The 26,090-nt window shown below is 50.6% G+C and overlaps 11 protein-coding genes across 11 annotated transcripts; 7 read left to right on the top strand and 4 right to left on the bottom strand.

Annotated features, from left to right (window-relative positions):
- Positions 1–1,628: 1,628 nt before the first annotated feature.
- On the top strand, positions 1,629–1,955 carry Aspvir_004956 (uncharacterized protein; the record flags this gene model as incomplete). Its single annotated transcript, XM_043268177.1, has 1 exon — positions 1,629–1,955. One exon carries the CDS (start codon positions 1,629–1,631, stop codon positions 1,953–1,955), a length of 327 nt encoding a protein of 108 aa, XP_043124112.1.
- A 1,410-nt stretch (positions 1,956–3,365) lies between these two features.
- On the top strand, positions 3,366–4,324 carry Aspvir_004955 (uncharacterized protein; the record flags this gene model as incomplete). The annotated part of the gene is made up of 2 exons (XM_043268176.1): positions 3,366–3,575; positions 3,638–4,324. 2 exons carry the CDS (start codon positions 3,366–3,368, stop codon positions 4,322–4,324), a joined length of 897 nt encoding a protein of 298 aa, XP_043124111.1.
- Positions 4,325–4,800: 476 nt separating this feature from the next.
- Aspvir_004954 (uncharacterized protein) lies at positions 4,801–5,869 on the top strand (the record flags this gene model as incomplete). Its single annotated transcript, XM_043268175.1, has 4 exons — positions 4,801–4,944; positions 5,001–5,168; positions 5,239–5,467; positions 5,727–5,869. 4 exons carry the CDS (start codon positions 4,801–4,803, stop codon positions 5,867–5,869), a joined length of 684 nt encoding a protein of 227 aa, XP_043124110.1.
- A 1,600-nt stretch (positions 5,870–7,469) lies between these two features.
- Positions 7,470–8,269, top strand: Aspvir_004953 (putative oxidoreductase, short-chain dehydrogenase/reductase family; the record flags this gene model as incomplete). Its single annotated transcript, XM_043268174.1, has 2 exons — positions 7,470–7,850; positions 7,892–8,269. The coding sequence occupies 2 exons, from the start codon at positions 7,470–7,472 to the stop codon at positions 8,267–8,269; spliced, it is 759 nt and encodes a 252-aa protein (XP_043124109.1).
- Positions 8,270–8,919: 650 nt separating this feature from the next.
- Aspvir_004952 (questin oxidase family protein) lies at positions 8,920–10,378 on the top strand (the record flags this gene model as incomplete). The annotated part of the gene is made up of 4 exons (XM_043268173.1): positions 8,920–9,129; positions 9,191–9,345; positions 9,399–9,526; positions 9,585–10,378. The coding sequence occupies 4 exons, from the start codon at positions 8,920–8,922 to the stop codon at positions 10,376–10,378; spliced, it is 1,287 nt and encodes a 428-aa protein (XP_043124108.1).
- Positions 10,379–10,651: 273 nt separating this feature from the next.
- Aspvir_004951 (transcription factor domain-containing protein) lies at positions 10,652–11,734 on the bottom strand (the record flags this gene model as incomplete). Its single annotated transcript, XM_043268172.1, has 1 exon — positions 10,652–11,734. The coding sequence occupies one exon, from the start codon at positions 11,732–11,734 to the stop codon at positions 10,652–10,654; it is 1,083 nt and encodes a 360-aa protein (XP_043124107.1).
- Positions 11,735–14,124: 2,390 nt separating this feature from the next.
- Aspvir_004950 (putative MFS monosaccharide transporter) lies at positions 14,125–15,671 on the bottom strand (the record flags this gene model as incomplete). Its single annotated transcript, XM_043268171.1, has 4 exons — positions 14,125–14,820; positions 14,894–15,093; positions 15,156–15,486; positions 15,546–15,671. 4 exons carry the CDS (start codon positions 15,669–15,671, stop codon positions 14,125–14,127), a joined length of 1,353 nt encoding a protein of 450 aa, XP_043124106.1.
- A 512-nt stretch (positions 15,672–16,183) lies between these two features.
- Aspvir_004949 (UPF0075 domain protein) lies at positions 16,184–17,699 on the top strand (the record flags this gene model as incomplete). The annotated part of the gene is made up of 4 exons (XM_043268170.1): positions 16,184–16,221; positions 16,300–17,126; positions 17,184–17,554; positions 17,622–17,699. The coding sequence occupies 4 exons, from the start codon at positions 16,184–16,186 to the stop codon at positions 17,697–17,699; spliced, it is 1,314 nt and encodes a 437-aa protein (XP_043124105.1).
- A 699-nt stretch (positions 17,700–18,398) lies between these two features.
- On the top strand, positions 18,399–20,188 carry Aspvir_004948 (uncharacterized protein; the record flags this gene model as incomplete). Its single annotated transcript, XM_043268169.1, has 4 exons — positions 18,399–18,462; positions 18,506–18,712; positions 18,773–19,332; positions 19,391–20,188. 4 exons carry the CDS (start codon positions 18,399–18,401, stop codon positions 20,186–20,188), a joined length of 1,629 nt encoding a protein of 542 aa, XP_043124104.1.
- Positions 20,189–20,804: 616 nt separating this feature from the next.
- Aspvir_004947 (putative plasma membrane ammonium transporter (Ato3)) lies at positions 20,805–21,842 on the bottom strand (the record flags this gene model as incomplete). Its single annotated transcript, XM_043268168.1, has 5 exons — positions 20,805–20,969; positions 21,023–21,198; positions 21,252–21,371; positions 21,428–21,528; positions 21,580–21,842. The coding sequence occupies 5 exons, from the start codon at positions 21,840–21,842 to the stop codon at positions 20,805–20,807; spliced, it is 825 nt and encodes a 274-aa protein (XP_043124103.1).
- Positions 21,843–23,470: 1,628 nt separating this feature from the next.
- Aspvir_004946 (sugar porter family MFS transporter) lies at positions 23,471–25,292 on the bottom strand (the record flags this gene model as incomplete). Its single annotated transcript, XM_043268167.1, has 3 exons — positions 23,471–24,611; positions 24,663–24,919; positions 24,972–25,292. 3 exons carry the CDS (start codon positions 25,290–25,292, stop codon positions 23,471–23,473), a joined length of 1,719 nt encoding a protein of 572 aa, XP_043124102.1.
- Positions 25,293–26,090: the final 798 nt, after the last annotated feature.

Raw genomic sequence — 26,090 nt, 5'->3', positions numbered from 1 at the left:
TTCTCAGCTGGCTGGTATCCAGTGAAATCATTGCTACCACTACACCGAGTTCTTCTTTGAGCCCTCTTGCCACTTCATGGACATAGTCATCCTCCCTTGTTTGTTGTTAGGCATGAGACCCCGGATATACAGTGCCGATAGTTTCATCGACGTCATTGAAAGTATGGGCAATAATTGCTCCGTCAATCACCACGCTCGTATTCGGGATATGCGACTGTGAGTCAGCACTCGCTCGGTGTCAGGATCTGTATCTCGGTGACGGACTAGATACTTTCCATTTGTCAGCTTCATATACATCAGCCATTATTCCATAACTGAACCTGAAAAGGTTTATTGGTGTAGCACCTCATGGTATCATAGGATGATGAGTCAGGTCAGATGATCAACCACCAGGGCTGATGGCAATTCCAGTAGCAAGGATAGAGTAGTTGCTTCTACTACTCCAGCCAGAAACAGATACACTGCCACCCCGCGGACCTGAAACAGCCGCTTTTCCACAGCTCGTCCCCCTTATCCAGCTGCTCAAGCTGTAGTTCTACGAACAGCTCATAGAGATTTGAAAGGTCGCTGACTCCACCGACTTCTGAAGGACTACCCTGCAATCAATTAGGACTTGTTAGGCTGGTGGCAAGCGTCTGCCGAACTGCTTGTAACCTCTTGGCTCCTTGAGACCTGATGCTTGATGTACTCCGTGCGTTCAACACACCCGTTTTACGGTGTCATTTCGAGTTTGATGGCTGAATCTATACCTTAGGGGCGACTAGGAGAAAGACACTTAGCAAAGCTGGTTTAAACTTATGGTCGCCTCGGGGGCATTTATTAGCAATCTTGCCGTCGAGAATACCCTTGCAGGTGTTGTAAGAGGGTTGTGAGCCAGACAGATTGGCCTGTCATTGATTGCCTGTTGGCTCAATGTTTACGACTTAGAGCCAAAGCGTTGATGCCGAAGAAGTTCAATCAAAGCTCCGCGAAGCCCTCCAGGTCTACCGGTTGGTATCAATAAGAAGGTGGTCGTCGAAAGTCACTCTGAAGAATGTCAGCAACTCCACTGCATGAGATCTCTCTGTCGCAGCCGATATTTGGTGCCAGGGGGAGATTCTACATCAGTGGTTCAACCTCATCACCAAGAATCTGGTCAGTCGATGAAGGACGTCAAGGTCAATATGATGCTGGACTCGAGGCCCTATCTGTGTCTATCTTCTTTGACATTTCTTATGCGAGAAAACCCTACGAATATCACAATTCCACAAGAAGGGAAGTCTCACTGCTCGATGTTCCGCATTGTATGTCTTCACAGTGTTACACAAGCTCATTGCTATACAGACAATGACAATAACCGTGAGATATACTTCTCCAGTTCTAGCCAAGGCTTCACCCTGTAAATGCGCACAGTCCCGTTTTATCTTAGAGGAGTGAAGCGGTGGATGACCAGAGGATCATCTTGATGTATACAAACACGATTGACGACGTCTAGGCGGTCCGATATGATAAGCCTGTTGAAATGCCTCGCTACCCTCTTCCCATTTGAAACTTCTGGGCTATGCTCAATTGCGCCTTAATTATACATCACAAATGGAAAAAGTCAAGTCACAAGAAGTCAGGCCCGTTGCTCTCTAATCATCATTGCCATGGATAAGGGGAATAAGGGGGAGGAGGCGCTTCGTATGGCGGGGGCTGTTCTGGTTCATCCTCAGCCGGCAATCGTCCGTCTGGGAGCATTTGAGCGTTTTGATCATGCAACCGACTCGGCTCGTCCTGGTTCTCGTCGTTTATCAGAATCATTGAAGGCCGAGGTGAATCCGGGCGTCGCACACGCGGCCGAACTCGAGGAGGTCGTGGAGATGCCGGATATGGCTCTGGGTTTGGCTGTGCCGGCATGCTGGCGTCATTCTGAGTGTTGTGCTGTGTTGTACAATTATCCAATTGTAGATTCGGTGGTGATGGTTCTATCGTAATGCTGAGGAGCGGTGGTGTTGATGGTACTGTCCTTGAGAATGCGAATATGCTGAAATGTTTGGACTTGCGGGACTTGTTTCTATACCAGAAAAATCCAAACACGATGCACCATAGACAGCCGACTCCAAGAAACACCAGTCCCACGATGCTTTTTGTCGTGAAGTGAAATTCCCCGTCGCTGCCTCCCTCATGTCGTTTAACCCATATTGCTGGACCCATGAGGTTATAAGGGTGTCATCGAGCCATCTGGTAGATCTAAGTGCTTTGAGACCCTTCGTATCCGGGCGCAACATCGTTCACTTTCCCTCAGAAAATTATCAGGGCATGAGGACTCGCTTTATATTGGTCAAAGTTTCCAGACAAGCCACATCAATACGAGCATAGCCCACCCCGAGAAGCCACACGGCACAGACATCACCTGCATCGCCACAATAGGCTGGATCAAGGCAACCGCAGAGAACAGAGCCCAAATTTTCTATGTATCAAGCCCAGTATGAAGGCATCAGCTGTATCAAAAACAATAGGCTCCGAACAAGCGGCATGATTTGGCGCCAGTCCGCGCTGATGCCGGTGCTTTAAATGGTGTCGAGGATATCGTGGATGTTGACGTCGACGGTGAAATGCAGGGCGTGTATTTGATAAGATAAAACTGGATGACAAGGGGTAGATTGAATTCGACAGAAGAATGTATAAGTGAAGTCAAAGAAGGATGGTCCGGGATACCAGGACTCAACGAGGTAGACGTCCTGGCTGCGGAGGGTGCTGGATAGAAAGTTCTGTCCTCAAGTCTCCGATCAATTGTAGACTGTGCAGGGCTGGAAGTCGCATCGACAAAGGCAATTACCTACTCTACATGAATAAATTATGTCTCTCTAGTGAGGTATTGAGCCTGTGCGTCTATCCTGGAACAGCCGATGTGGCCATGGTATCGGCTCCAGCGAAAGAAAACAAAGGCTGCGTTGCTGTTCCTGGAGCTCAATGCTGATTTTCGGGCTGAAAGTTAATCTCCAAAGTGGTGTCTATATATGCAAGGAGTCGCAACAAAGGCGAACATTAGGGATTAAGATGATATCAAGGACGACTTGACTACCACAAGCCGGGTCAAGTCTTTCTTTCATGGAGAGATTCCGTCCTCCCCCTTTGTCACTCTTTCACCAACGAGGATGTCATGTACGAGACTCTGGATAATCAAAGACTAATCTGGTGTCTCTTTGTCTGATCTGGTATCATAGGTTCTTCTAGTTCCATGGCAACGGAGACTCGAGTTAAACTTTCTTTGTTCTCGAGGACGACGACATGGTCAAGAATCGCTCGATTGAGGGCGCTTGTGTATCGTCTTCTTTCAACTATGAATCGATTACCTGTTGTACTTCATCCGGTGCTTTTGCCAACATGGCATATAAATGACCATGCAACCCGGCGCCGAAGACAATCGCTCCCAAGACTCTTGGACGAACCGACCGAACGCAATCAAGATGAGCGACTTCAAATTTAACGGCCAGAAGGTCGACGTGGATCTCGTTGCATCCATCGCTAAACTGTTGGATGCCAACGGCATTCCCAACGTCATGTGGGGGCCTTACGTTTTGGCACGCTACGGGGCGCCTCTTGTCCTCTCCGTGAGTTCTGTTTCTGCGCAGTCTAACCAAGCCTCAGACACTGACCAACGAGTCCATCCCAGGATTTTGCCTTTGTTATTCCGGACCAACACATCGAGAGAGCGCGCGAGGTCCTCCTCGCTGCCAACTTTCCCCCCTGCCCCCTAGGGGACGACTGCCAGCTCATCCAGCCATTTTGCAGACTCCCGCATTCCTACGCGCACTTCATCCTCGACGACAAGGGCCAACCACCCCGCGCCCACAACGGCCAAACCGGATACTGGCATCCGTTTCACCTGGAGCTCCACAAAAAGTCTCAGCTGCTGTGGACGTTGCCGGACATCCCGCTAGGGGCGCCCGCCCCGGATGATCCCAACTACATGCTAGTCACCGATGATCGGCTCGACGAGTACAACCCGAGAGTGCAGTTGGGCCGAGTGCCACATACTCACTACCCCGTCAAAATGCCCACGCTTCCGCGCTACACGGAGTCGTTGGCCTACGGGTATCTTCGCAACGAGAGCCGTGAGGGTGAGGGGCACAGCCGTCAAGCAGGGTTTTTTCTTCGTGAAATGAGCTCTATCGGTCTGGACTGTAAGCTGGAGCCAGCTGACCTCGAACCTCGCATTCAACGCTTCTGGGCGCTTCGGTACCACCCTGACGGTTATCATCCACTGTTTCGTTATAGCACCAGACTGGCGGCAGAATTGAGGAGCGCGAATTTCTTCCCCCAGGAGGAGGAAGAAGGAGAAGCCCAGGAGAGCACCTAAGGGAAGGCATGATTCCGATGTTGATGCATGTGGGTTCGACTTGCCTGTTCATTGTAGTCTTTTTGTCTTTGACTTGTTTCCAGCTTTGAACCCGAGGTTACTATTTTTATGTCTGTTACATCGCGCTCCAATCTATTATTGATTCTATTCAGATTAATGCTTAGAGTAGAGGAGAAACAGGAGTGGCTGATGAAGAGAAGTCTCTGGGGACGCTTTGTCTGATTGAAACACTTCTTTATCCTCCTGCTGAAAATCCACCGAGACCAGATGTGTCAGAGTGCTTTCTTTATCTATTCATAATGAGCTTGTCATACAGAGTCTCACCTTCATACCACCACATTCCAGATAGGACGAATAGCAAAAATAGTAAGAGACACATCAGACAGGCAAGATCTCCCGTGATAAATAACTGCTGGGACCGTCTAGCTTTACCGGACACACAAGCAAGCATTGAAGTGTGAGTGGTCTAATTCATCATGGAGGAACTCTCAGAAGCAGCCCGTGAAGTTATTACCTCTCTGCAAGCTCTACCAGAGGCTCCAGAGCTACAACGAGCTAAAATTGCCATAATTGGGGGTCTCGCACTTCGATATTACGCCCCGGGTTTCCGGTCTACAAAAGTGAGTTGGTATTCTTAGCTTTAACCACCAACGCTGCTCACAAGCTCACTCTCCAGGATGTTGATATCCTAATTTTCGATCGGGACCATCCGATCTGTACTCGGAATGTCCAGGCTAAATTAGCCTCCCGCTTCCCGGACAAGTTCGAATACGTACGGGAGCCAGTATCCTACTGTCTCGATATCCCGGATACGACCAAGGTGGACTTCATCCCACAGGAGTTGGTAAGCTTCATTGAAACTTCACTCAATCTTTCCTCTCGCATTACACAAAGGCTGATCAACACACTAATAGCCACCATACCTCCCGGTTGACGCGCTAACCCTGGAGGAGGTGGACCCAAACCATCTTCCTTTTCTTTCCCTGCCGCACCTTCTTGTCTACAAAATTAACAGCTGCGGCATGCGGCCCACATCTGACAAGAAAAAACAGGATGCAGAGGACGCGCGCGAGCTAGTCGATATTCTGTCTCGGCAGGGGGCCATAACCCTTGATGACTCGCAGAAACAGGCTGTCTTGTCGGGTTTGGACGGAATGTTAAAGTATTCTAAAAAGACAAGAGAGTGGTGGGAATCTGCCCTCGGGCTGAGCGGCTGAACGGCGGGGCGATGTTCATAAACATGTTGTTGAGGGGACATATGTACTGAGAGTTTCTAAGATCTGCAATATTCAATGGCCTTCTGTTTCTACGGGGCCTTCGACCACGGTCGTTCTCAGACCAGAGATGGTCTCGAGGGACTTGAGAGGTACAACCGGTTGGCAAGCTTACTGATCTATCGTAGCACGAGCAAAGATCTCTCACGTCGTCAGGGACGTAAGCAATGACAAGCGACCTAAATTGGTCAATGTAGCCCTCGCCTACGTGACGCAAAAGGCGCTCTATGTCTTCTCTATCGTCGGCGGGAGGAAGGCCGAACCCCTCTAGGGCAGCATGGCCGGTTTGGCCGTGACCTTGACCAGGAAGGAAATTGATAAGATCGAGGCAGTATATTCAGTCAACTATGGCTTTTCCTATACTTTCCTGGGCGGCTCGATGTTTGATCATTCGACCCCGAGAATGGCTAGCAAGCTGGATGAACTCTGGTTGCTCAAGGACCTGGGCAAGTCCGACTGGGTAGAGCCGAACAAGCCTATTCAACTATTTCAGTAGAATTATGTCATTCAATTCGAGATGTACATAACTTGAACGCCCATGGATTTTCCGGAGTACAGTAGCTCTGAGAAATAGTGGTAAGTTTTGTCGGGAAATTACCATCTCACTGACGGACCTCACTGACCGACACCTTCAGATATTGACTGATCCTGCGTGTCTATCACCTCTCTCTCCTGTATATCGGGTCACTCTTATAGTGATGTTTAGCTGTGCGTTGAAACTTGATCAAGTTGCCACCCTGGCGTGGTCATGTCCGGCCTGGCTCAAGAACGAAGAGGTTTTGTGAATCGAAAGTCCAGTCAATAGGAGTAATTGTTCGAGAGAACTTGAACCTGGTACTTTATTTCCGCAAAACACAGCACTCTGATAAACAGCTCATATGGGAAGGATTCATGCTCATTCTGCAACGTATTCCTGTCAGTCATCGGTATCTATCCAGGGCTCCACGACTGGGCATTGACGATAAAGTAAGCAACATTTCCTTAACGTGATTGAAAGCTCCAGGAATCTTGAAATAAGTGTGATTTGTCCAAATCAGTGACTAGTCCGTATAACTTAGCATAATCGCCGTCGGCACCTTGATGCACCAGAATTGCCAACAGCTACATCGTACCCCGATTGCAAGCAATGTAAAGGCTACAAAGACCAATCTGTGTTCTATCGAGCGCAAGACATGACAGGGTACTTTCGTGGAAGCGCCCAAATCGCTAATCCGAAGCCAAAGGCCGCAAAATCCGAATGCCCGATAGCGACAGTGGAATGTAGTAAACAAGGGCCACTACCCTCGAACTGTACTGGTCTGTCTTAAAACGACATTTTAACAAGGAAAATGGATTGCTGATCCGGGAAATAGAGGCTTGCTATGTACGCTATCGTTTGCACAGGTGTAGGTACATATTTCCAGGTAAAAACGGAAGTTCTGAACGTCTCACCTACCAGGCAGGGGACCGGACGGGATCGGGACAAAGGCATAGACCTGCATTATCTCTGTAGCCAGTGTATTCGGCTTTCCGGAATACCTTTTTGGCGCCCTATTAGTCACACAAAAGCAAGCCTTCTGTAGTAGCCGCCTATTTCCGGATTAGAAATAGGAAAGCAGACCCCCACATGTAGTCTTAGAGCAGCGGGTGTTGCCCGACAGGTGTGAACGACTCCTCTCAGAATCCACTATCTAAAACAGGTGTGATGGCACAGTGTCACGGTACTAGTCCCCCAAACAGGGAGAAATATGGCCGAGTCCGAGGCTGCCAAGCTATCTAAATATTTGCCCTACTGCTGGGCAGACGGGAATCATCTCCCTTTGCTCCGGAGTCGACGTACAACCTTTCGTTCTTCCTTCTTACGTACAAACTCTGTGACATCTATACTCACCATGACCTTATCCGGCCTTGTGGTGGTGGTTGCCGGTGCATCCAAGGGCATCGGCAGAGCCATCGTCCTGCGTGCCGCAGCAGAGGGAGCCAGTGTGGTCATCAACTACATGTCGGATGACAAGGGGGCCAACGCTCTGGTTGCGCAGATTGGAAGTGATCGTGCCATTGCCGTGCAGGCGGATATCTCCAAGACCGCGGAGATTGACGAACTTATCAAAGCTACTGTGGCTCGGTTCGGAAGGATCGATGTCCTGATCCCCAATGCGGCCTATGTGCCTGAGAGCGACCTGCGAAGTGTCACTGAGGAGGAATTTGACCGCGCCTTCGCTGTTAATGTCAAAGGGCCTTGTTTTCTCGCCAAGCTTGGTGCAACCGTCCCAGTCAAGATTCCAGGGACCGATGCTGACCAAACTCCTCGCAGAAAGCCTTGCCTCACATGCCGTCGGGCAGCACAATCATCTTTATCTCGACCGACCTTACCGATGCGTCTTCGGTGCCACCACAATTCCTTCTTTACGTATCAACCAAGGGAGCGATGAACCAGATGGTGAAGGTCATGGCACGAGACCTAGCGAGCGCGGGAATCCGCGTCAATGCCGTTTCCCCAGGCGCAACAAGCACGGAGTCCTTCCACAAGGCCATGGACGGAGCTCGGGCACAAATTATTGCGAGCCATAACCCCTTCAACCGGATTGCGGAGCCGGATGAAATTGCTGCAGCGGTTAGTTTGCTGTGGAGGAAGGATAGCGCTTGGATCTCAGGCCAGGTTCTGAGAGCCAACGGAGGTGGCGTCGTCTGAAGTGGTGGTTTGCTGGCATAGAGTGATGGTAGTCAAATAATCCTAAAGGGCTACAGATCAGAGCGGAACCGCAATACACTAGTTTGCAGCATGAGAAAATATGTCTGTCCGTCCGATGTATATCTATTATTGCAACCGTGTTGAACCCATACCTCCCTATGCATGTGGCACCTTTCCTTTTCATGATCGCAGAGGAGAGTCATTACTGACCAGAAACAACCTTTCCCAAGAACGCCCGATCTGCTCTTAGGAACATACCGGCACATCAGTGACCTTTTCTAATTGGACTAGAAAGTCATGTCAGTGGAACAAGTGGAATATCATGACATGTCTTGCCGCCCCACCGGCTCGGACTTAGTGAGGGTTCCAGAGCCCGAGATCATTTCGTCCGACGGACCTCCAGACGGAAGATGAACGTCAGAGACCAGCGCACTCGACCAAGTGCTTGGGATGGTCCAGATATTCTCGCTACAGAACATGGGTTGGTTGAGTTGACGAGGGCCTGACCAGGGCGAACGAAGGTACTTAAAGCTGCCATCAACTGCTAAGGGAGGGTACCATTAGACAGGCATATTAAGCAATCTCTTTTGAGACTCAGCAGTCCATTCTACCATATAAATAGCGTATACCAAGCGTCCTGATTTTCAGCAATGTCTTCCAGCACGAGCATCCACGCCCAAAAATCGATCAGACTACCCCCCGCGTCCGGTTTGAGAGATCTCCAACCGGTCCCCGTTTACGACGTGACCAAGTTCCCCGATGCGCGAGCCCAGAAGCTGCGAAGCCTCCTTGAGCAAGGCCATGTTACGGTTGCGCCGCTGCGTGACCCGGAGCTGATCCTGCACAGTCACTTGCCGCATGTATGCTCTTTGCCCTAGGCAAATAATTATGGGGTTTTGTCCATTGACTCTTGATCTGAAGCTCCTTGGCTCTGCGTATGCGCTGGGCGCCAACAGCGATCAATTGACCAGGACATATGAACATGAAATTACCCAGTTGGTCCCTATCTCGCGGGGGTTTATCCGAGGTGAGGCCATTTCCAAGGAAAATTGGAGGGATTTTCTTACTCGTGAAGAGTGCGTTATTGTGGTCCCTACAGGGATGAACAAGTTACTCACCATCCGACTAGGTACACCGTGGCATACCAGGACTTCTTTGATAATGAGGTAAAGGAAAAACACGGAGACTGGGGAAAGGTGCTAGAAGAGTATCTCTACTCCGGCACGGCGCCACTTGTAAACGGCTATACTGGAGGCTGTATGTCATTAACTTTCAGCCAGGGACCACAAGCGAGGCTGACCGGGGATCGAAACAGTGGGCCATCCGTTTATCCATCTCGCCTACGCGTACGAGTTCCGCAGCAAAGAGGTAGCGACGCAAGCCCTCAGTCAGGGGTGCACAGAGTACAATCCTCTGCATACTGTCCTTGACCAGGCGCCTCCTGACACATCGAAGTATAAGACTACCTCCCTGGCCGAGGTCTTTGAGAAGGTGCGACAGGATCCACGACTAGACGGCTTATTCGAGGAGCCTGGATTCGCCAACCTCGACGTTCTTTGCCAGGAGCAAAACCTTGCCGTCGTCCTAGAACACTGGACTGCTTGGGAAGTCACCGACCACCTAGCCCAGTTCGAAGAATGCTGCGACCTGACCGTCCTGCTGGCCCTAAGCAATGGGAACCCACGGGACTCATTTGACTTTTTCAATGTTCACATCATGACCGTTGCCCACGCGTTGCGAGTGTTGTGGCATTACTTCCCCATGGACCGCCGCGTCTCTATCTTGAAGCAGTATGCGCTTTTCGGAATCATGACCTACATCTGCCAGTTGCGGCCCCGCTTCTCCCTCAACTGGATCGAAGCCGTCAAGGTAGATGGCCACGACTGGAATTGGGTCCTTGATACCGCACTGGCGCACAAGTGGGCTCTGGACGCCCATTTCTTCAAAGTGGGGCGGGCCCCGAAGGTCTTCGAGGAGACCTTTGGTCGCAAGAACGACTTTTACCTCAAGGCCGCCATCAAATACGTGACTGAATTCGACGGATGGGAGGGTTACGGCCAGGGTGTTGTGGGTTTCGTTCCGAGCCGCGATGGATATAGACCTGAGTGAGAGTCGCTTGGATAGGGACTGATAGCTAGAACACATATCGCTTCCGTGTATCGTTGTTCTTGACGAGAATTCAACGAAAGCAACCTGAATTCTGCCCTCGATTAAGAGGTCGTCTCAGTGAAATGGTGATAGCTACGAAGACCACCTCGCGCATGTTACATCTCTTTGTGAACGAGTAATTAAAGTAGTACAAGAGGCTTAGAATCCATGACCAAGCTAGATCCCTTGATTCGGCTATTTCATACGGCCAACTGTAGTGTGCTCACGGGTTGCTTAGCCCACAGTCAAAGATCGTATCCATCTCACAGAAGCGGTCGGTAAAGTCCCCATACTGCGCCGCGCCCACGCGGTAGCCTCCTGGTCTTGTAGTTGAGCAAGCTCCGCCTCTGCCAAAGTCGCGTCAGGTACAGCTGGCAAAGTATCGGACAAGATTGGGCCCTCGAGAGACGCCATGTCCATATAGATGTGGGAATTGGGTGCTTCATGCCCTGGCGCGTCTGAGCCAACCACCTTTTGTCGCGCAGCACGGGCGTTTGTCATCAAATTCTCCATAGACGTCAAGAGCCAGTCATAGTGTGTACCAACAGCTTGTTTCTGAAAGAGGTCATAGCTACGCTCGAGCGTAGGCCAGTATCTGTCTATCACCCATCGATCAGTACAGACGCAGATCTCGGTCATGGCGACAACCAGCGCATGCCAAGGAAAGTATAATAGCTCGAACCAGCGCCAGGGGTGTGCTCGAGGATCGCTGAACATTCTCTGACGCCGTTCTAAAATGTCGGCTGCGAGGGCGAGCATTTGGGGCGCTGGTATCTCCGCAGGGATAAATGTCGGACTCCTCTGGAGTGGCCGGAGAGCGATAAGTTGCAGGACAGCAGATATCTGCTCCTGAATCTGGCTAGTGAACCAGTGGAACGCGACATTTTCGGTGTCACAGCCGGCCAGCAGCCCGTTCGCAGTACGACGGAAGTGGTCCACCGTCTGCTGTCGCATATGGATGTCGGTGATTCCCGGTTCGGCAAAGTGGGATACATCCAAGGCACGCAGAGCGCATTGGCCATGGGCAAACATAATGAGAAGAGTAGCCTCCGTTGGCCCGCTTTGCGCAGCAGGTAAGGGACCCACCGCGTCGAAGCCAAAGTCATCGTCGTTGATGTTGGTGAGAGAATGGGTCTGAATCCACGCAGACCGCATCATGCTTTCAGACCCGCGGTTTAGCGATGCCTCAAGGTCCAACCAGCCGATCAAGTGCCACAAGCGGCGGCGCATCTCGCGTTCGAACGGCGTTACTGGAAATGGAGGATCGGTCATGTGCAGCGAGAGAGCTTGCGCTATGCGAAGGGCTACGCTGAGCATTGTCCAGACCCGTCGGCTGTGATCGTGTGTTCGTGCAGCCACCTGCACCAGCGGTTAGCTTGCTTCGCAGTCTCTCCGCAATGGCAGGGGACCGACCAAGGACAGGACGAATGCCTGCAATACTGTCAGATGGTTGGTAACAAGAAAGTCGACCCTTGCTAGGGCCGCCTTTGCTTCATCCTGGTATCTTGCCAGTACCGTCTCTTTCTTCTCAGCGAGCAGAGCGAGACATTGGTCTTCAGTCAGGGTCGAGCTGGCCATATAGAACACCGCAGTGGCCAAAGCTTCAGGTACGGGATGCCCTCGGTCGTAGTCCAAGTAGGGCTTTTCTTCCAGGAGATAGGCGCAGAGAGATGGCCGGTGCAAGATCTTCAAGATCGGGTCGACTTGCTGAAGAAAGATCTCGACGAGTATCCTCCGACGCACTGGTTCCGAAAGTAGCTCTCGGGGATTCTCTGTGTATCGTTCTCGTCTGGTCGTGTAGCTGGCAAACCCGCTGCTCAGGGCGTCATCTCTGCTGTCGGCGGATCGTGGAATCACCGACTATTACTGTATTTAGAGGGGTCGTTCCTACTACCAAGGGCGGACTGCTCACCTGCTGTGGAAGAAACCACTCGTCAGAGGCCTGCAGTGTTTCCGACGGTGATTTTGGCGATCGTCCACTCCGAGGTATGGTAGTCTCGCCACAGCTATTGGAGATATCGCCGGTTACTCTCGTCGAGTGGGTCAAGTCCTGTATCATCTGCTCTAGCTTCGCTACACGGTGGCACAGATCTTGCTCTCGGCTTATTGCTTGCTTTCCCGACCGGCCGCGTGGCCAACGTGGCCGCTTGACAGCAACACATGAAATCCCATGCTTTAGGCAGTTTGTGCAGGGGCTCTTTTTATCACATTTTACTTTGCGTCGCGTGCAGGCCTGGCTAGATATTCTTCTAATCCTAGTGATTTGTATACTAATCTAGAACCTCTCTCTACTAGGAAGTTCTGATTCCAAAGCTTATTTCTTTTATAAAAGAATGCTAGAAAGATTAACCTAATACTATTATTCTAGAAGATAAGGCCCCAGCCCATATCTACTATAGTCAACAGTGTGTATACAATATCCATATAGTTTAATAGCTGCTAGATTGGCCAGGGAACTCACCTGATTTAAATATAATTAAGCTATGCTAGCCATTTCTAAAGAGGCTTATAACTAGACGCGGAGCCCCTTGAGATAAGAAGACTGGTAAAGATATTTAGATGAAGGCATGGAATGCGCTTCTATAGGAGAAGATTTAATAATAGATTAAATGCCTCATTCACTATATCCAGGAGGTTATTAAGTTCCAAGGAGGGAATGAATACTGAGAGAGCTGAGATAGGCCTAAGCATGACCAGTCATGAAGATGAATTAAGGGATAGCTTCATGATCTAGACTGGGAAGATATTTGAATAGCTTCATATTATTACTATTATAGACAGATTTATTTGAATATTTTTCCCTCTGGATGTTTTTCCATATAAATTACTAGGGGGCTGCGTCAGCAGGATACAGCCAAGCTTACTAGCATGCGTCAAAACATTTGGTGCACGCCTCCGTAGGGCTGCAGTAGCTAAACCTAAAAAGATGTATATAGACTATAGAGGTCTAGTAGTGTATTAAGTAGAAAAGAGTCACGTGACTGAGCCGGTATCCAGTTTGGATACTTTATTGGTGCCTAAGGCAGATTCGATGGCTTAGTAAGCTTTGACCACCTGCACTGCCATGATTGCCTTAGGCAACAGGCTCTCCACAAACATGCCCCTATCTCACTGCTGGTTAGGCTTCCTAGGTAGAGAGAGAATCCAAACATCTCACGCACGTCAAATATTGTACTGCTGCCTGTACATGCGGCTGCCCTTTACAACCATCTCAATGTTTTAAATTATAGCAGCTGCTTTGGTCCATTGGAGTGATCATGTTCTCAAATCTCAATCACTTTTCATAACCCAGTCTTACGACTAAAAACACGTATGACAACTTGCCTTCAATAAGGGGGGAAAAAGGAAAAAAGAAGAAGGAAAAGAGTTCTCTCAAACTGACAGCTTCGCGTCGTGATACAATACTTCAGCAATACTAGTACTCTCGGCAAGACCAAGGATCCTCCGGGCCTCCCCGATAGGTATATTGTACGGCATCGTCTTCTCCTTTTTGACCGGGTCACCACCCGCAGCGAAGATGACATCCTAGAAAAAGCAAAATATCAGCCTGCTGGGTTTCTTCATGGCATGCCCAGTTTTCACACTCTCTCCTTCGGTGGTACTCACAAGCTCCTCGAGACTTCTCTGTCTTGTTTCAACTAGGAAAAAGTAGATGATGGGTACGAAGCAGGCATTCAAAATGGCAAAAATGATATACTAGACGCCGGTTAGATGACCAACGGGCCCACAGTGGCACAAAGAAGAAGACTTGCCGTTTTCCAGCCGATATTCTGGAAAGCAGGTGGGATAATCATGACCACCACGAAGCAAAACAACCAGTTGCCAGCGCTGGCAAAGGCGTTAGCCTGCGCGCGGCATCGCAGCGGTGCAATCTCGGCGCTGTACAAAAACGGTCCTCCAACCCAGGCAAGGCCGAAAAAGGTATTGAAGAGAAACAGAAATCCAGCAGCGACCAGTTGGCAGGTGCGCGAATCCATGCTTTGGAGTCCAGCGATCACGGCAAAGCAGCAGGACATGCCGATCGTAGTCCAMAGAAAGGCTCGACGGCGTCCAAGGCCTTCCACGAGGAACACGGATAGAAGGGAGCATAGAGCATACTCCAGACCTCCCATGGCAGCGATGAGGTGTGATGTGCTGGCACCCAGGCCGAACGACTCCTGCAGAATCTTGTTGGCGTACGTCGATACCAAGTTGATTCCGGATAATTGTTGCGCAGCTTGCATGAAGAATCCAATGGCGACGCGATGGAACGTCTTGGTCTTTCCGTTGTCCAGCATTTCTCTGAAGGAGAACGGAGCGAGTTCACTCTGCGCTTCGAAAGAGGTGATGATTGCGTCGCGTTCAAAGACCAGCTCCGGGTGATCGACGGCCAGGTTTCGAAGCTTTGACAGGTTGTATGTGCCCTGCAAACATTGTACGGTCAGCGAGATGTCTTCACCGTCGTCGGAAACGGCAAGCAAAGGAACGAACACACACCTCTTCAACCCGACCGTGTTTGATCAACCAGCGAGGGGACTCGGGAAGAAAATTAATGAATATAAAGACGATCAAGGCCGGGAAGAGCTGGATGCCGACGGGTGCACGCCATTGCGCTTGACCCTTTACAAAGAAGAAGCCATAACCAACGAGCTGGCCACAAGCAACGCCGAATGTCTGTAAACCACCCTCAATCATGACTGGATGAAGTTAGCTATCTAGTTCCTCGAATACGAGAGAAAGGGGGAGGAGAACTGCCTACCCCAACGCCCGCGACTATGCGCTTTCGCACACTCAGACTGCCATGACGGCACCGTGGCTACCTGTAAACCGAGCCCGATGCCACTGAGAACGCGACCCAGTACCAACTGAGATATAGCCCAGGCACTGGTCTGTAGCGTGCCGCCGATCAACATAAAGAGCATGCCGAACCAAACGGTCAGACGACGACCGAGGCGATCGCCAAGGTCCAAGCAGGCGAGGGCACCGACAAGCGCACCAAGTTCAAAAGAGGCGATAACGATGCCCTGGACGTTGGCGTTGTTCATCGCGGGAAAAACAGATGTGAAGGACTCCTCCGTAATGAGACCGCCCTGTAATTGTTTATTAGACCGGGCGTGTCATGTTGAAAGGGCTTGAGAAGGGAGTATACCATAACACTCATGTCGTAGCCGAAAAGCCAAAATGCACATGTCGCAATGCCTGCGACGAGGAAATTGAGCGTCAGACCCGATGCGCCCATGTGGGTTGTGTATCTGGTCAATGGGAAGATGGCCATGACTGCGGAGTGGAAAGCAAACGTGGTCTAGGTATTCTCTTGGTTGGAGATCGATATGATGGGATCTTGACCCAGGACATATCACAGAGGAACAACCTCAGCGTCCTGATTCCAACCTGTATTTATAGATTTTCAGAATATGGGGTTTGATGAGGCGTTGGTGCTAAACCCCAGGCCATGGTCCGGGGAAGTATAAAATCCCCGGAAGGCATGCAGCTCCGAGAAGGTTAAATATTGCGGAAGGCAATCATCCCCGAGAGTAGATTCCCGTCATTGTCTCCACAGGTCCATACTCTCAAAAACCAAAGCACTCGAGAAGATGAAGTGCGGGGAATGGCAGTAGGCATGACTCTTGTCTCCGGAAGGGAACCGAGTCCGATATGCCTGTGAGTGGGGGCGTGATTTTGTCGAGGTTGCTCCTGGCAAGATATATAAAGCATGCAAAGCCATATGACCTTTTACTCCATCATCTGTATCTCAAGTTGCGCATTTCCTTAACACTGAGCCACACGATGCCTTCCGCTTTGAACCAGTTCGGCGGCAGCCCACTGTAAGTGTTAATACCTGTTGAATGCACTCCACGTTATGTCCTTAAAACATTGCTGACCTGTGGCTGAACTCCCAACAGTTCTCTGAAGGTCATTGGGCACAATGCAGGAACGTCCATGGACGGGGTCGACCTCGTCCATGTCCACTTCACCCAGGACAGCCCGAGAGCGCCGTTAAAGATGCAGCTCCTGCACTATGGAGAATACCCGATGCCTAAAAAGCTCAAGGCAAGAGTCATGAAGCTCATCAAGGAGAACAAGACGACGCCCGAGGAAATGGCCATTGTCAACATCCAGCTGGGCGAGGTCATTAGCGACGCCGTCAACTGGTTCGCGCAGGAGAACAATTTCAGCCTGGCATCGGACGTCGATCTGATTGGTGGCCAGGGCCAGACTATCTGGCACCTACCCCTGCCGGAGCTCTTTGAGGGCAATCAGAGCCGTGCACATCTCGACATGGGTGAGATTGCCATCATAGCCGCTGGCACGGGCGTCACCTCGCTTGGCAACTTTCGGGTGTCAGATATGGCTCTCGGCCGGCAAGGCTGCCCGCTATTTGCAGCTCTCGACTCCCTCCTCCTGAGCCACCCGACGCTCAATCGTGCTGTGCAGAACATCGGCGGCATCGCAAACTTTTCGATTTTACCCCGAGCCGCTGTCGAAGAGTGTTACGACTTCGATACGGGACCGGGCAACGTATTTATCGACGCTGCTGTGCGCTACTTCACCGGCGGTCAACAGGAATATGACAAGGATGGTGCCATGGGCCAGAAGGGCAAGGTTGACCAGTCTGTTGTAGATCGAGTGTTGCAGGGGCCGTACTTTGTGCATGATATACCCAAGACTACTGGCCGAGAGACGTTTGGGGATCGCATGGCGGAAGATATCTGCGATGAGATGCTGGCGCGTACGTCTGACTACTCCAATCGAGACTATATATAGCTGACAGAATGTGGCATTGCAGGCGGCGCTACGCCAGAGGACTGTGTCGCCACCATAACTCGCATCACAGCCCAGTCCCTGGCCGATGCCTACGAACGCTGGGGTCCGCCGGGGGGCGTAGACGAGATCTACATGGGTGGCGGTGGGTCGTATAACCCCAACATCATCAAGTACCTGAAGGAGCGCTTGCCCAACACACGTATTGTCCCCATCTCCGAGATTGGGATCCCTATCGGCGCAAAAGAAGCTCTCGGCTTTGCGCTACTGACGCATGAGTGCTTCGTCGGACGACCCATGATTGTGCCCAAGAGGACCGAATCGGACCGGCCAGGGGTGGTGGGCCAGATCCAGCCGGGCAAGAATATGCACCGAATCCGACAGCATGTTGCTCAGGTACGTTGAACATTACAGCGCTATCCAGGCGCCGTGCTGGATAATATGGTACTGACACCGACGACAGTTTTGGGGAGATTTCCCTGAGGAGGATGTGAAATGCACAACAGAGATGATTCTTCTCCCTTCTCTGTGCAACTCATAGCATACCACAAGATCTTGTCGAAACGGCAAAATCTGGTAATGCCTAGTAAAGAGTCCAGCATTCTGGATGGATATAGTCATAATCTCCAGTTAGTTACCTAGTTAAGTTACTCAAGAAACAATTATTAAGGACTTCCTCAGAAGTAAACTTAGGCCGGATGCGGTCAGGGCCGTAGGCATTGACAGATCTTTAAAGGCCAAGATACTCCATAAAAGTAATCTAAACCTAGGTACTCTTGGAAAAGGACAGATAGGGCTCCCCGTATGTCACTGCCTCACTGGCCTGGCCCATCCCGATCCCGCAATCCGTAAACCCAGTAACCCACTTTAGCTGTAATCCGGGGTGCAGCGACACACAGACACACAGACAGAGCCCGTGCACAGTGATCTATTGTCTATGAATTATATCCATTCATTCCTTGAACATATACACATATGCCAGTCTGAACCAAGAAGATGCCCACTCTTCTGCGTGTAAAGGAGAAGACCATTTATGCAAATTTTATGTTGAATGTGCACTGATTTGTAAGCCAGTGTCTCTGAAGCCTTTTCAAAGTCTATTTTCTCTCGCCACGGACCCAAGTAATTTCATTCTCTCAAGAAAACATGCACTATTTTGAGGGCAACGACTGGACTGATATGTGCACGTAATATATATAACCTAGTCAAATTCGCCAAACTGCGCCATCCGCTCTCTGCAATGCCGCCCTTTCGGGAATCCGTCTCGAAACAAGTGCGAGGGCCTAGCTCGAGATCCAAGTTAGGTAGGCGTTGGAACATGAGAGATGCCATTGTCTTTCATAACAGGGACGCTGACATTTGATGTCAAAGCCTGCGAGCAGTGTCGCAAGAACCACGTCAAGTGTGATCAGTCGCGGCCTTGCGCTTTATGCAAGCGACGAGGGATTGAGTGTTCCCTTTGTCAAGATGTTACTTTTACAGCGCTCGAGTTCAAAGCACCCGCGGCTGGCATTTTAAAGGACTTCGTCACCTCAAAGACAGTAGCAGGTCCAGGTTAGCAGCGCCCACGGGACCGTGGCCCTCACCGCAAGAAACACTCTAATGCCTTCCCAGTAACAGCGACCTTTGTGGACGAAACGGAAGAGGTTGCCGACCTATACCAGATCACAAGTGCGAGCGTCGAGGCCTCGAGCGTCTCATCCGACCAGCATCAGTCGCCACGGCCTGTACTATCTAGCCATGGTAACCCCGTCACGGATACGACTGATGCCTTTTTCCTCTGGCGATACATCGACTTTATCGGGCCGCGCTTCGACATGTTCGATGATTCACCGCGGTATTTCTCGACCGTCGTGCCGCAGCTCGCTCTAAACGACACGCTTGTCCTGCTAGCCTGTGTCGCCGTTGCAGCCCGCCAGTACTACCTTGTCAATGACCAGCAGCAACATAACCACGAACAGGCTTTGACATACTACAACGCGGCTATTCACCTGCTGTCGAAGAGGCTACAGCATAGCGGGCCAGATCCTGCGGTATTTGCGAGCTGTCTGCTTATAGCTCATTGTGAGATGGTCGAGAGCAAGGCCACGGCCTGGGACTTGCACCTCAAGGGGACCGGGGATCTTCTCAAGATGCATGGTTGGCATGGGATGAGCGGCGGTTTGGCACAGGCTGTATGTCCCGTTCTTCATGCTGTGACGATGCTGGCTAACCTGAATCTTCAATATACAGTCATTCTGGATTTACTGCAGGATGATTATCCTTGCCTCTCTTTGTGCCGGCAAGCCGGCAGCATTAGAACCGAAAGAATGGATTCCCGGGGGTGTATTCTCTGATCCGCCCACGTGGACGCTCAAATCATGGCAGAAAAAGGTCGTTTTTCTCCTCGGGATGGTTCACGATTTCTGGAGTCGCACGCCCGACGACATCGAACGACACGCTAAGCAACTTCGCGATGCCCGATGGAAGGAGCTTGAAGCTGAGCTGGTGCGCCACCAGAACCGAGCGCCAGCTGTGTGCTCACCTATCAGTATTCTACCTCCGAATGGAGAGGACAATCCCTTCCAGTCTGTGCGTTACTTGAACGGTCCCGTGTCCGCAGCATGGCAGATGCTGCACACTGCGTTTCTCATCCTCACCATTTGCACGCCTTGCTCGCAGGCGAGTCGACTCTCAGTGCTCTCCAGCCCGGACGTGACTCGCCGCGCACAGATGTACGCGCGCCAGATTGTCGCCAACTCGCTGGCGAATCGATGCACCATCGCATGGGCAAATGCCGTCCAACTCCTTACAATTGCGGGTCAGTGTCTCGTGGTAGACTCGGAGCGGAATGCATGCGTCCGCGTTCTGCGGGAGATTCAGCAACAAACGGGCTGGAACACGCGAGCGAGCATCGACAGACTTGGCGCAGCGTGGGAGAATAGTTGGAGGTATGAGTCCCGGGGGAGGCACTCGGCGGTCGGACAAGTAGACGCCGGGAAGCTGCTGTATCATGTTTGGCTTGGTGAGAGCGAAGTCCAAGCTGAATGATTCGGGCTCCGATACGGCGCTAGACTTGAAATATATATTCCCTGTAGTCTGGAGAACTGTGATATACCTATGATGAAGAAATAATATGTACATCATGTGGTAAAAGCCATTTCTGGGTTTAACCTCAGTCATCATTCTTGCATGTCTGCATTCTTTTTAGTCATAGCCCATGCAGGATCTCCCTTTCACCTTACATTGCACGAGGTGAAAAGTATGATGTGCAGGTTGCGCCATGAAGTGCTGTGGTATGCATGAGTAACAGAGACAGAGTATCTGTACGCATGTGCAAGGCAACTCTAATACTTGCCTGAGGCCTACCATCTGTGGTAGATCATGAAAATTATTGACTGTCGCCTATTCAAAAGGCAATTAATTATCCAGCAGTGTTGAAGAAGAATAGAGATATATATATTCAATGTTCAGTCGAATATGACTTCCACTTTCTATCAGGTGAATATCACGATAACACACCAGGCATATTGCTTGACATCAGCCTCATCAGGACATTACCATCACCTCGCCTGTATCATGAATTCCGATATACTAAACGCGTGAATAACACTCACAATGCGTCTTATATCCTCTGCGCCAGTCCTAAAGCCTTGCCTCCTTTTCTTCAAGGCTCAGCCTGCTTCAAACGCATTCTCTGGCTGCGCCCTGGGACAAGCGTGCTGAGGTCGCCAACAGGAAGCGAGATGGGAAAATCGACAGCCTCCAGGATTTGCGTGATGAAAATCCACCAGATCGGTATGCATAGTGCAAAGTTGAAAGCGCCACCAACCTATAGATGAAGATGTCAATCTAGAGAAACACACGAGGTCAAGATGCACTCACGAGTTGCAGCTTCTCAGCCAAATGAAGATTTCCCACGGAAACTGAGAAGAAAGCACCGGCGAACAAACCAAAGGTGATGTCAAGCAAGAAGAGCGCGGAGAAAAGGCAGACGTTGGTTCGAATGGAGCATATCAGGTATACGAAGGTTATGACTGCCAGCGCCACAAAGTAGAATGCTTCCAACAAGTCAGCCATAGCCAATGGTAGATTGAAATTGTGCGTAACGAACCTATACTGGCGTTATACATGGGTGTCTGTTGTCCCTCGAGGAAGTTGCCAGTGGACGAATAATGGGTTCCAGTAGCAAAGAAGGGCATGAACGTTGTTCCTTGGACGATCCAGAAGGTTCCTGTCCGGATGATATAAGTATTCTGCTTTGTCTTCCAGATGATGTGGCATGCATACCATAGGTGAAGAATAACGCGCATGAGAAAGTATTGCCAATAATCCACTCCCCAATTCCACCGAATATTTGAACCATTCCACCGAAGAAAATCAACACAGGACTAGATCAGGGTTAATATCGTCTTCCAAGTCTGAACAGGGGATCCTCGTACATAATGGCAGCTCCATTGCCACCGGCTCCCCTCCATCCCATGACGATACACGCATTTGGGGTGGAAGCAAGCAAGAAGCCTAGCAAAGAGATTGGTGTAGGGTTTCCCAGCTTCTTGCGCAAGTCCCCCGAAACCGTGGGACTCTTGGGGTTCAAGTAGAGTTTCTCAAACGCCTCTCGAGAAATGGGCAGGAAAACGCTCTCCGCCGTTTGGATTCGGCGGAGAGGCTCGTCCGACTTTTCATTGATGACACCGTTTGACATGATGTTTGGAAGGGTAGTAAGAAGCTAAACGGATGGTTGAGGAAGAACGGCAAGGCAGCATCTCCGGTCAAGCATTCCAAGGACGGCATTTTATAGTTGTAGAAATCTTGTCTTCGTTTAGCCCGTGGGGATACCCCTTGGCTACATCACCAACCATTCATGCGATATGGCGCTCTACCTCATACCGACGATCTCAATGCTCCCTTTGGGGCTTTTCCGGGGAAATGCGGGGGAAACAGCTCCAAGTGGGTCGTCTCCAGCGTGGCTTCCCCGCACCTTGTTGCGATTGAGCAAATGCCGAGGACACGGCATTTTCACTTATGGTTGTTCCTGCTCTGCATAGTGCTTATCTACTTTTACACGGAGATCTAGAAGTCGCGCTGGGTTCGATCTACCTCCGAAGTCTTGTATTGGAATCCATCGAGATAGTGGCATTTCCATCACAGATTCTCTCTTGTACATTGTTTCCATTTACCACATCTGCCCTCAGAACCCCTCCATAGGAACACCGTGCGAGGTGGCAGATTACCGAGGTCAACAGTTCATACTTGGACAAGACCCACTCAAAATGTTGGGTCTGATTAATCCCCGCCAAAAGGGCCATAAATTTATGGCCCAAACTTCAGAGTAGACTTGGCGAAGCTACCGGTGTCCCCAGAGGCTTAAATGATGTGCAACTATTGATATTTAGAAATAGTAGTGTAATGTGTGTTCACATACTATTGCTCAGAGTTGCCACTAGCCCAAAGGCTACAGCATGCAGTGCAGGGTAACTCAAAAGCTGTAAGTGCAGATAGGCCGGTCTGGCCTGGAATGAATATGTTAGTTATTTTGTCCATGCCCCTCTTCAGCCAATGTGGCTGGCACGGAAGTTGTTGTTGCCTGATCTTGATAGCACTATGTATGTCCTGTTGATGGCCCTTCATAAACTTAATTCCAGATTAACACAGCTCCCAAACTTACTATTCCTCCCCCATGGAGACCAACTTCGGGCGAAAGGATATCTCCGAGTATGTATTGGCTAGCCCCTTTCTTAAGACAATGGATGATGAAGATATCTCCTGCCAAATCCGGACGATGCTGTGGTGAATGGTGCCCCTGAAAGTTGTACTCCGTACTGCTAATACGTCGATACCTTGCCAAGAGGATCAACCTCCTTTGTCACCAATAAATGGAAGGCTGCGGTGCCCCTATCATAGCATTTTCTGTGCTAGACCTACACATCCTGGTAAGGTAGCAGCCAAAGAGCAAAGCTCAAATACGCGACGAGCTCTCTTGCACTGCTTCCGAGCCATTTGTATGTCTTTAAACCTTATATCGCGAGGTTACCTGTCTTGACCATCGTAGCGTAGCTTTGCCTAGGTATACTTGACAGTTCATTCTATTCGAAGCGGTGACGAAAGATCACCGTATCCCGTACCATAGTAGTCGTACAATAGTAACAAGGTGGCTCGGGACAACAAGCGGATAGGGGACATGTTACCCTATAGTTTTTGAGGCTTGAGAGAAGAGAAAATACGCGATACATTAATATACAAATATCCGAGTAAATGTTCTGCTAGAATAGGTACGATTCTGCTGTAATGACATGACGCGAATTTTAAGACCCGCCAAATAATATCCAGCTTCTACACACTCTCCGGCTGAGCGCGCTCCGGCTGAGCACTCCCCGACTGAGCACTCTCTGGCTGACCATCCGCCGTCTCCATGTGCTCATTCGTTCCCGCTGCGCGCTTCTCGGATTCATTGCGGGGATCCACCTGGTCAGGAAAGACATACTTGGAGCTGTGCCACGGCTTGATTTTCCACACGTACATCGTGTCGATCTCCTCCAGTGTTCTTCCTTGTCCCTCCATAACGGTGAAGTACACCATCCCGGCGGCGAGGAACAAACATCCTGCGAAGACATAACCGTACAGGAAATCAATTGCACCGACGATGAAGGGGGTGAAGAAGGCGAGCAGGAAGTTCCACATCCAGTTGGACGCGGTCGCCAGAGACATTGCTCGAGCTCGATACTGGGATGGGTACAGTTCTGCGATGATGGTCCAGACCATTGGACCCCAGGTAGATGCGAATCCAAGAATGAAGAGACAAGCGAATACCACCATAACCACACCGGCGGTGTGAGTTCGTTCCGGGAACTGAATGTCAAGCTTGAAGTGGCCGACGGAGGCGAAGACCATGAAGCACACGAACATCCATAGGGCACCGGCAATGAGGGACCGACGACGACCATAGTTCTCGATGAGGTACAGGCCTAGGAAGGTGCTTCCGAAATTCACGCCGCCCAGAATCATCTGCGTGACATAGCTGTTGGAGATACCGGCGCCCTTGAACACGGTCGTTCCATAATAGAAGAAGTAATTGGCGCCAGTGAGCTGCTGAAGGGCTTGCAGAGAGACACCCACAGCGACACGATAACTCATACGCGGGGCCCGGAAGAGATGAACCCAAGTGACCTGCCCACCAGCCACTTCTTCCTCATATTTCTGCCTGATCTCCTCGAATTCGATCTTCAGAGCGCGATGGTTCTTCGGGACGCCGTACATCTTCGAAAGCGTGGTAATGGCCTTATCGATCTTTCCGTGTCGGTAGTCATATCGGGGGCTCTCCGGGAACAGGGCCATGCCGCTACCAAGAATGAGGGCCCAGATGTATGTGACGCCCATTGGGATACGCCAGGAGCCAGTGTCGGCTCGTGCTTCAGTACCAAAATTGATGCAGTTGGCCACGAAGATGCCGAGTGTGATGAACAATTGGTAGGTACTGCGACAGTCAGCGCTGGCTTTGACAGCACACACAAACTTGATGACTTACCTGACTAGAGAACCACGAATGTGCCGAGGACCGGACTCTGCCATGTACATCGGGACCAAAAGGGAGAGAGCACCGACACCCAATCCGGCAACCCAACGGCCGAGGGCTACCTGGTACCACTTGCCGGTGGGAGAGGAGATTTGAATGGTGACTCCAACGCAGATCATCGCCGACCAGCCGGTGATCGACCATTTCCGGCCTATGCGATCCGCAATAGGTGCTGCGATCAAAGCTCCGATCAACGTTCCAATTGATAGCTATCACTCATCAGCAGATAGACATGTCAGAGGGGGACCGAAGCAAACGTACCAGCGCGACAATCAATCCGGATCGGACGTTGGAGAAGTAAAACGACCCATCAGGGGCTAATTCACCATACCGTCGCAGGAAATTCTTCATCGCAAGGAAACCCGAGATCTGACCGGTGTCGTAGCCGAAGAGAAAACCACCCATGGAGACAAACACGCCCATGATGAACGACCGCCAAGTCAAGAGTGGAATATGAGTATCAACCAACTGACTGTCATCACCCGCGATGGCAGTCTGGGAGTGTGTGTCGGATGCCACATTGTCATCCTGGTAGTAGGCGTCAGGATTGGCCTGAGGCAACTTGGGTTTCCTGAACAGCATGGTCACTACGGATCACCAGAATTATAGCACAATTAGAGTTCTTTTGCATATAGTGGGGTTCGGATTGAGGTGGGTGAGGGATCAGAAGTCCACCTCAACAGCTTTAAAGAATAATAGCGTCCTATATAATACAGGCTCTCCGCCAAGTCACAATGAGGTCATACACAAGCACACCCCCTCGCAGCCTTTGTGCATCGCGAAGAAGCATCATCCTAGCGGCCTCATAGCTTCAATCCCAATCATCTCGTCATCATCGGTGATCCCCGCTTGGGTCCCTGCTCACGTGGAGGGTTCGAATTCCCGCAACGTCCGTGGTACAAGAGAAGCAATCCCTGTTCCTCCACAATCGCAAAGAAACCGATGAATGACATGGCGAATATTCCACAGACCCACCAACGGAGAGTTTAGGCGACCTGTTCAAGAGAGGAACTCTAGACGCAGCAGTGGGTGGCGGATTCTGGGGCAGTCTGGGGAAGAGCGTGTCGTTGCCGTCATCGCCCGCATGCGGTAAGCCCACGGCGACTTTTGAGAGGTCGATGCCCCGCCATAAGCTTTTCCAGCAATCACTGATGACAGCAGCCAAGTCTCTCAAGTCATCATCGTCTGTCGTGGCTTGATGGGAAGCTTGTTTCTTCGTCATGTGTGGGACGAATAGTTGCTCTAGGGTGTTACCATGCATGAGGCAATATGTTAATGTCGAGTCTTTAGTGCTTCTTCCACCTCGATCGTTCTATAATCCCACAAAGCTCATAGGCAACCTGAATCAGGCCATCCAGACCTTTGTCTATACAAGATTAA

The sequence above is a fragment of the Aspergillus viridinutans genome (assembly GCF_018404265.1).
Source record: "Aspergillus viridinutans IFM 47045 DNA, scaffold_2, whole genome shotgun sequence".
NCBI classification, from domain to species: Eukaryota; Fungi; Ascomycota; class Eurotiomycetes; order Eurotiales; family Aspergillaceae; genus Aspergillus; species Aspergillus viridinutans.
This window is presented reverse-complemented; position numbering and strand designations above follow the sequence as displayed.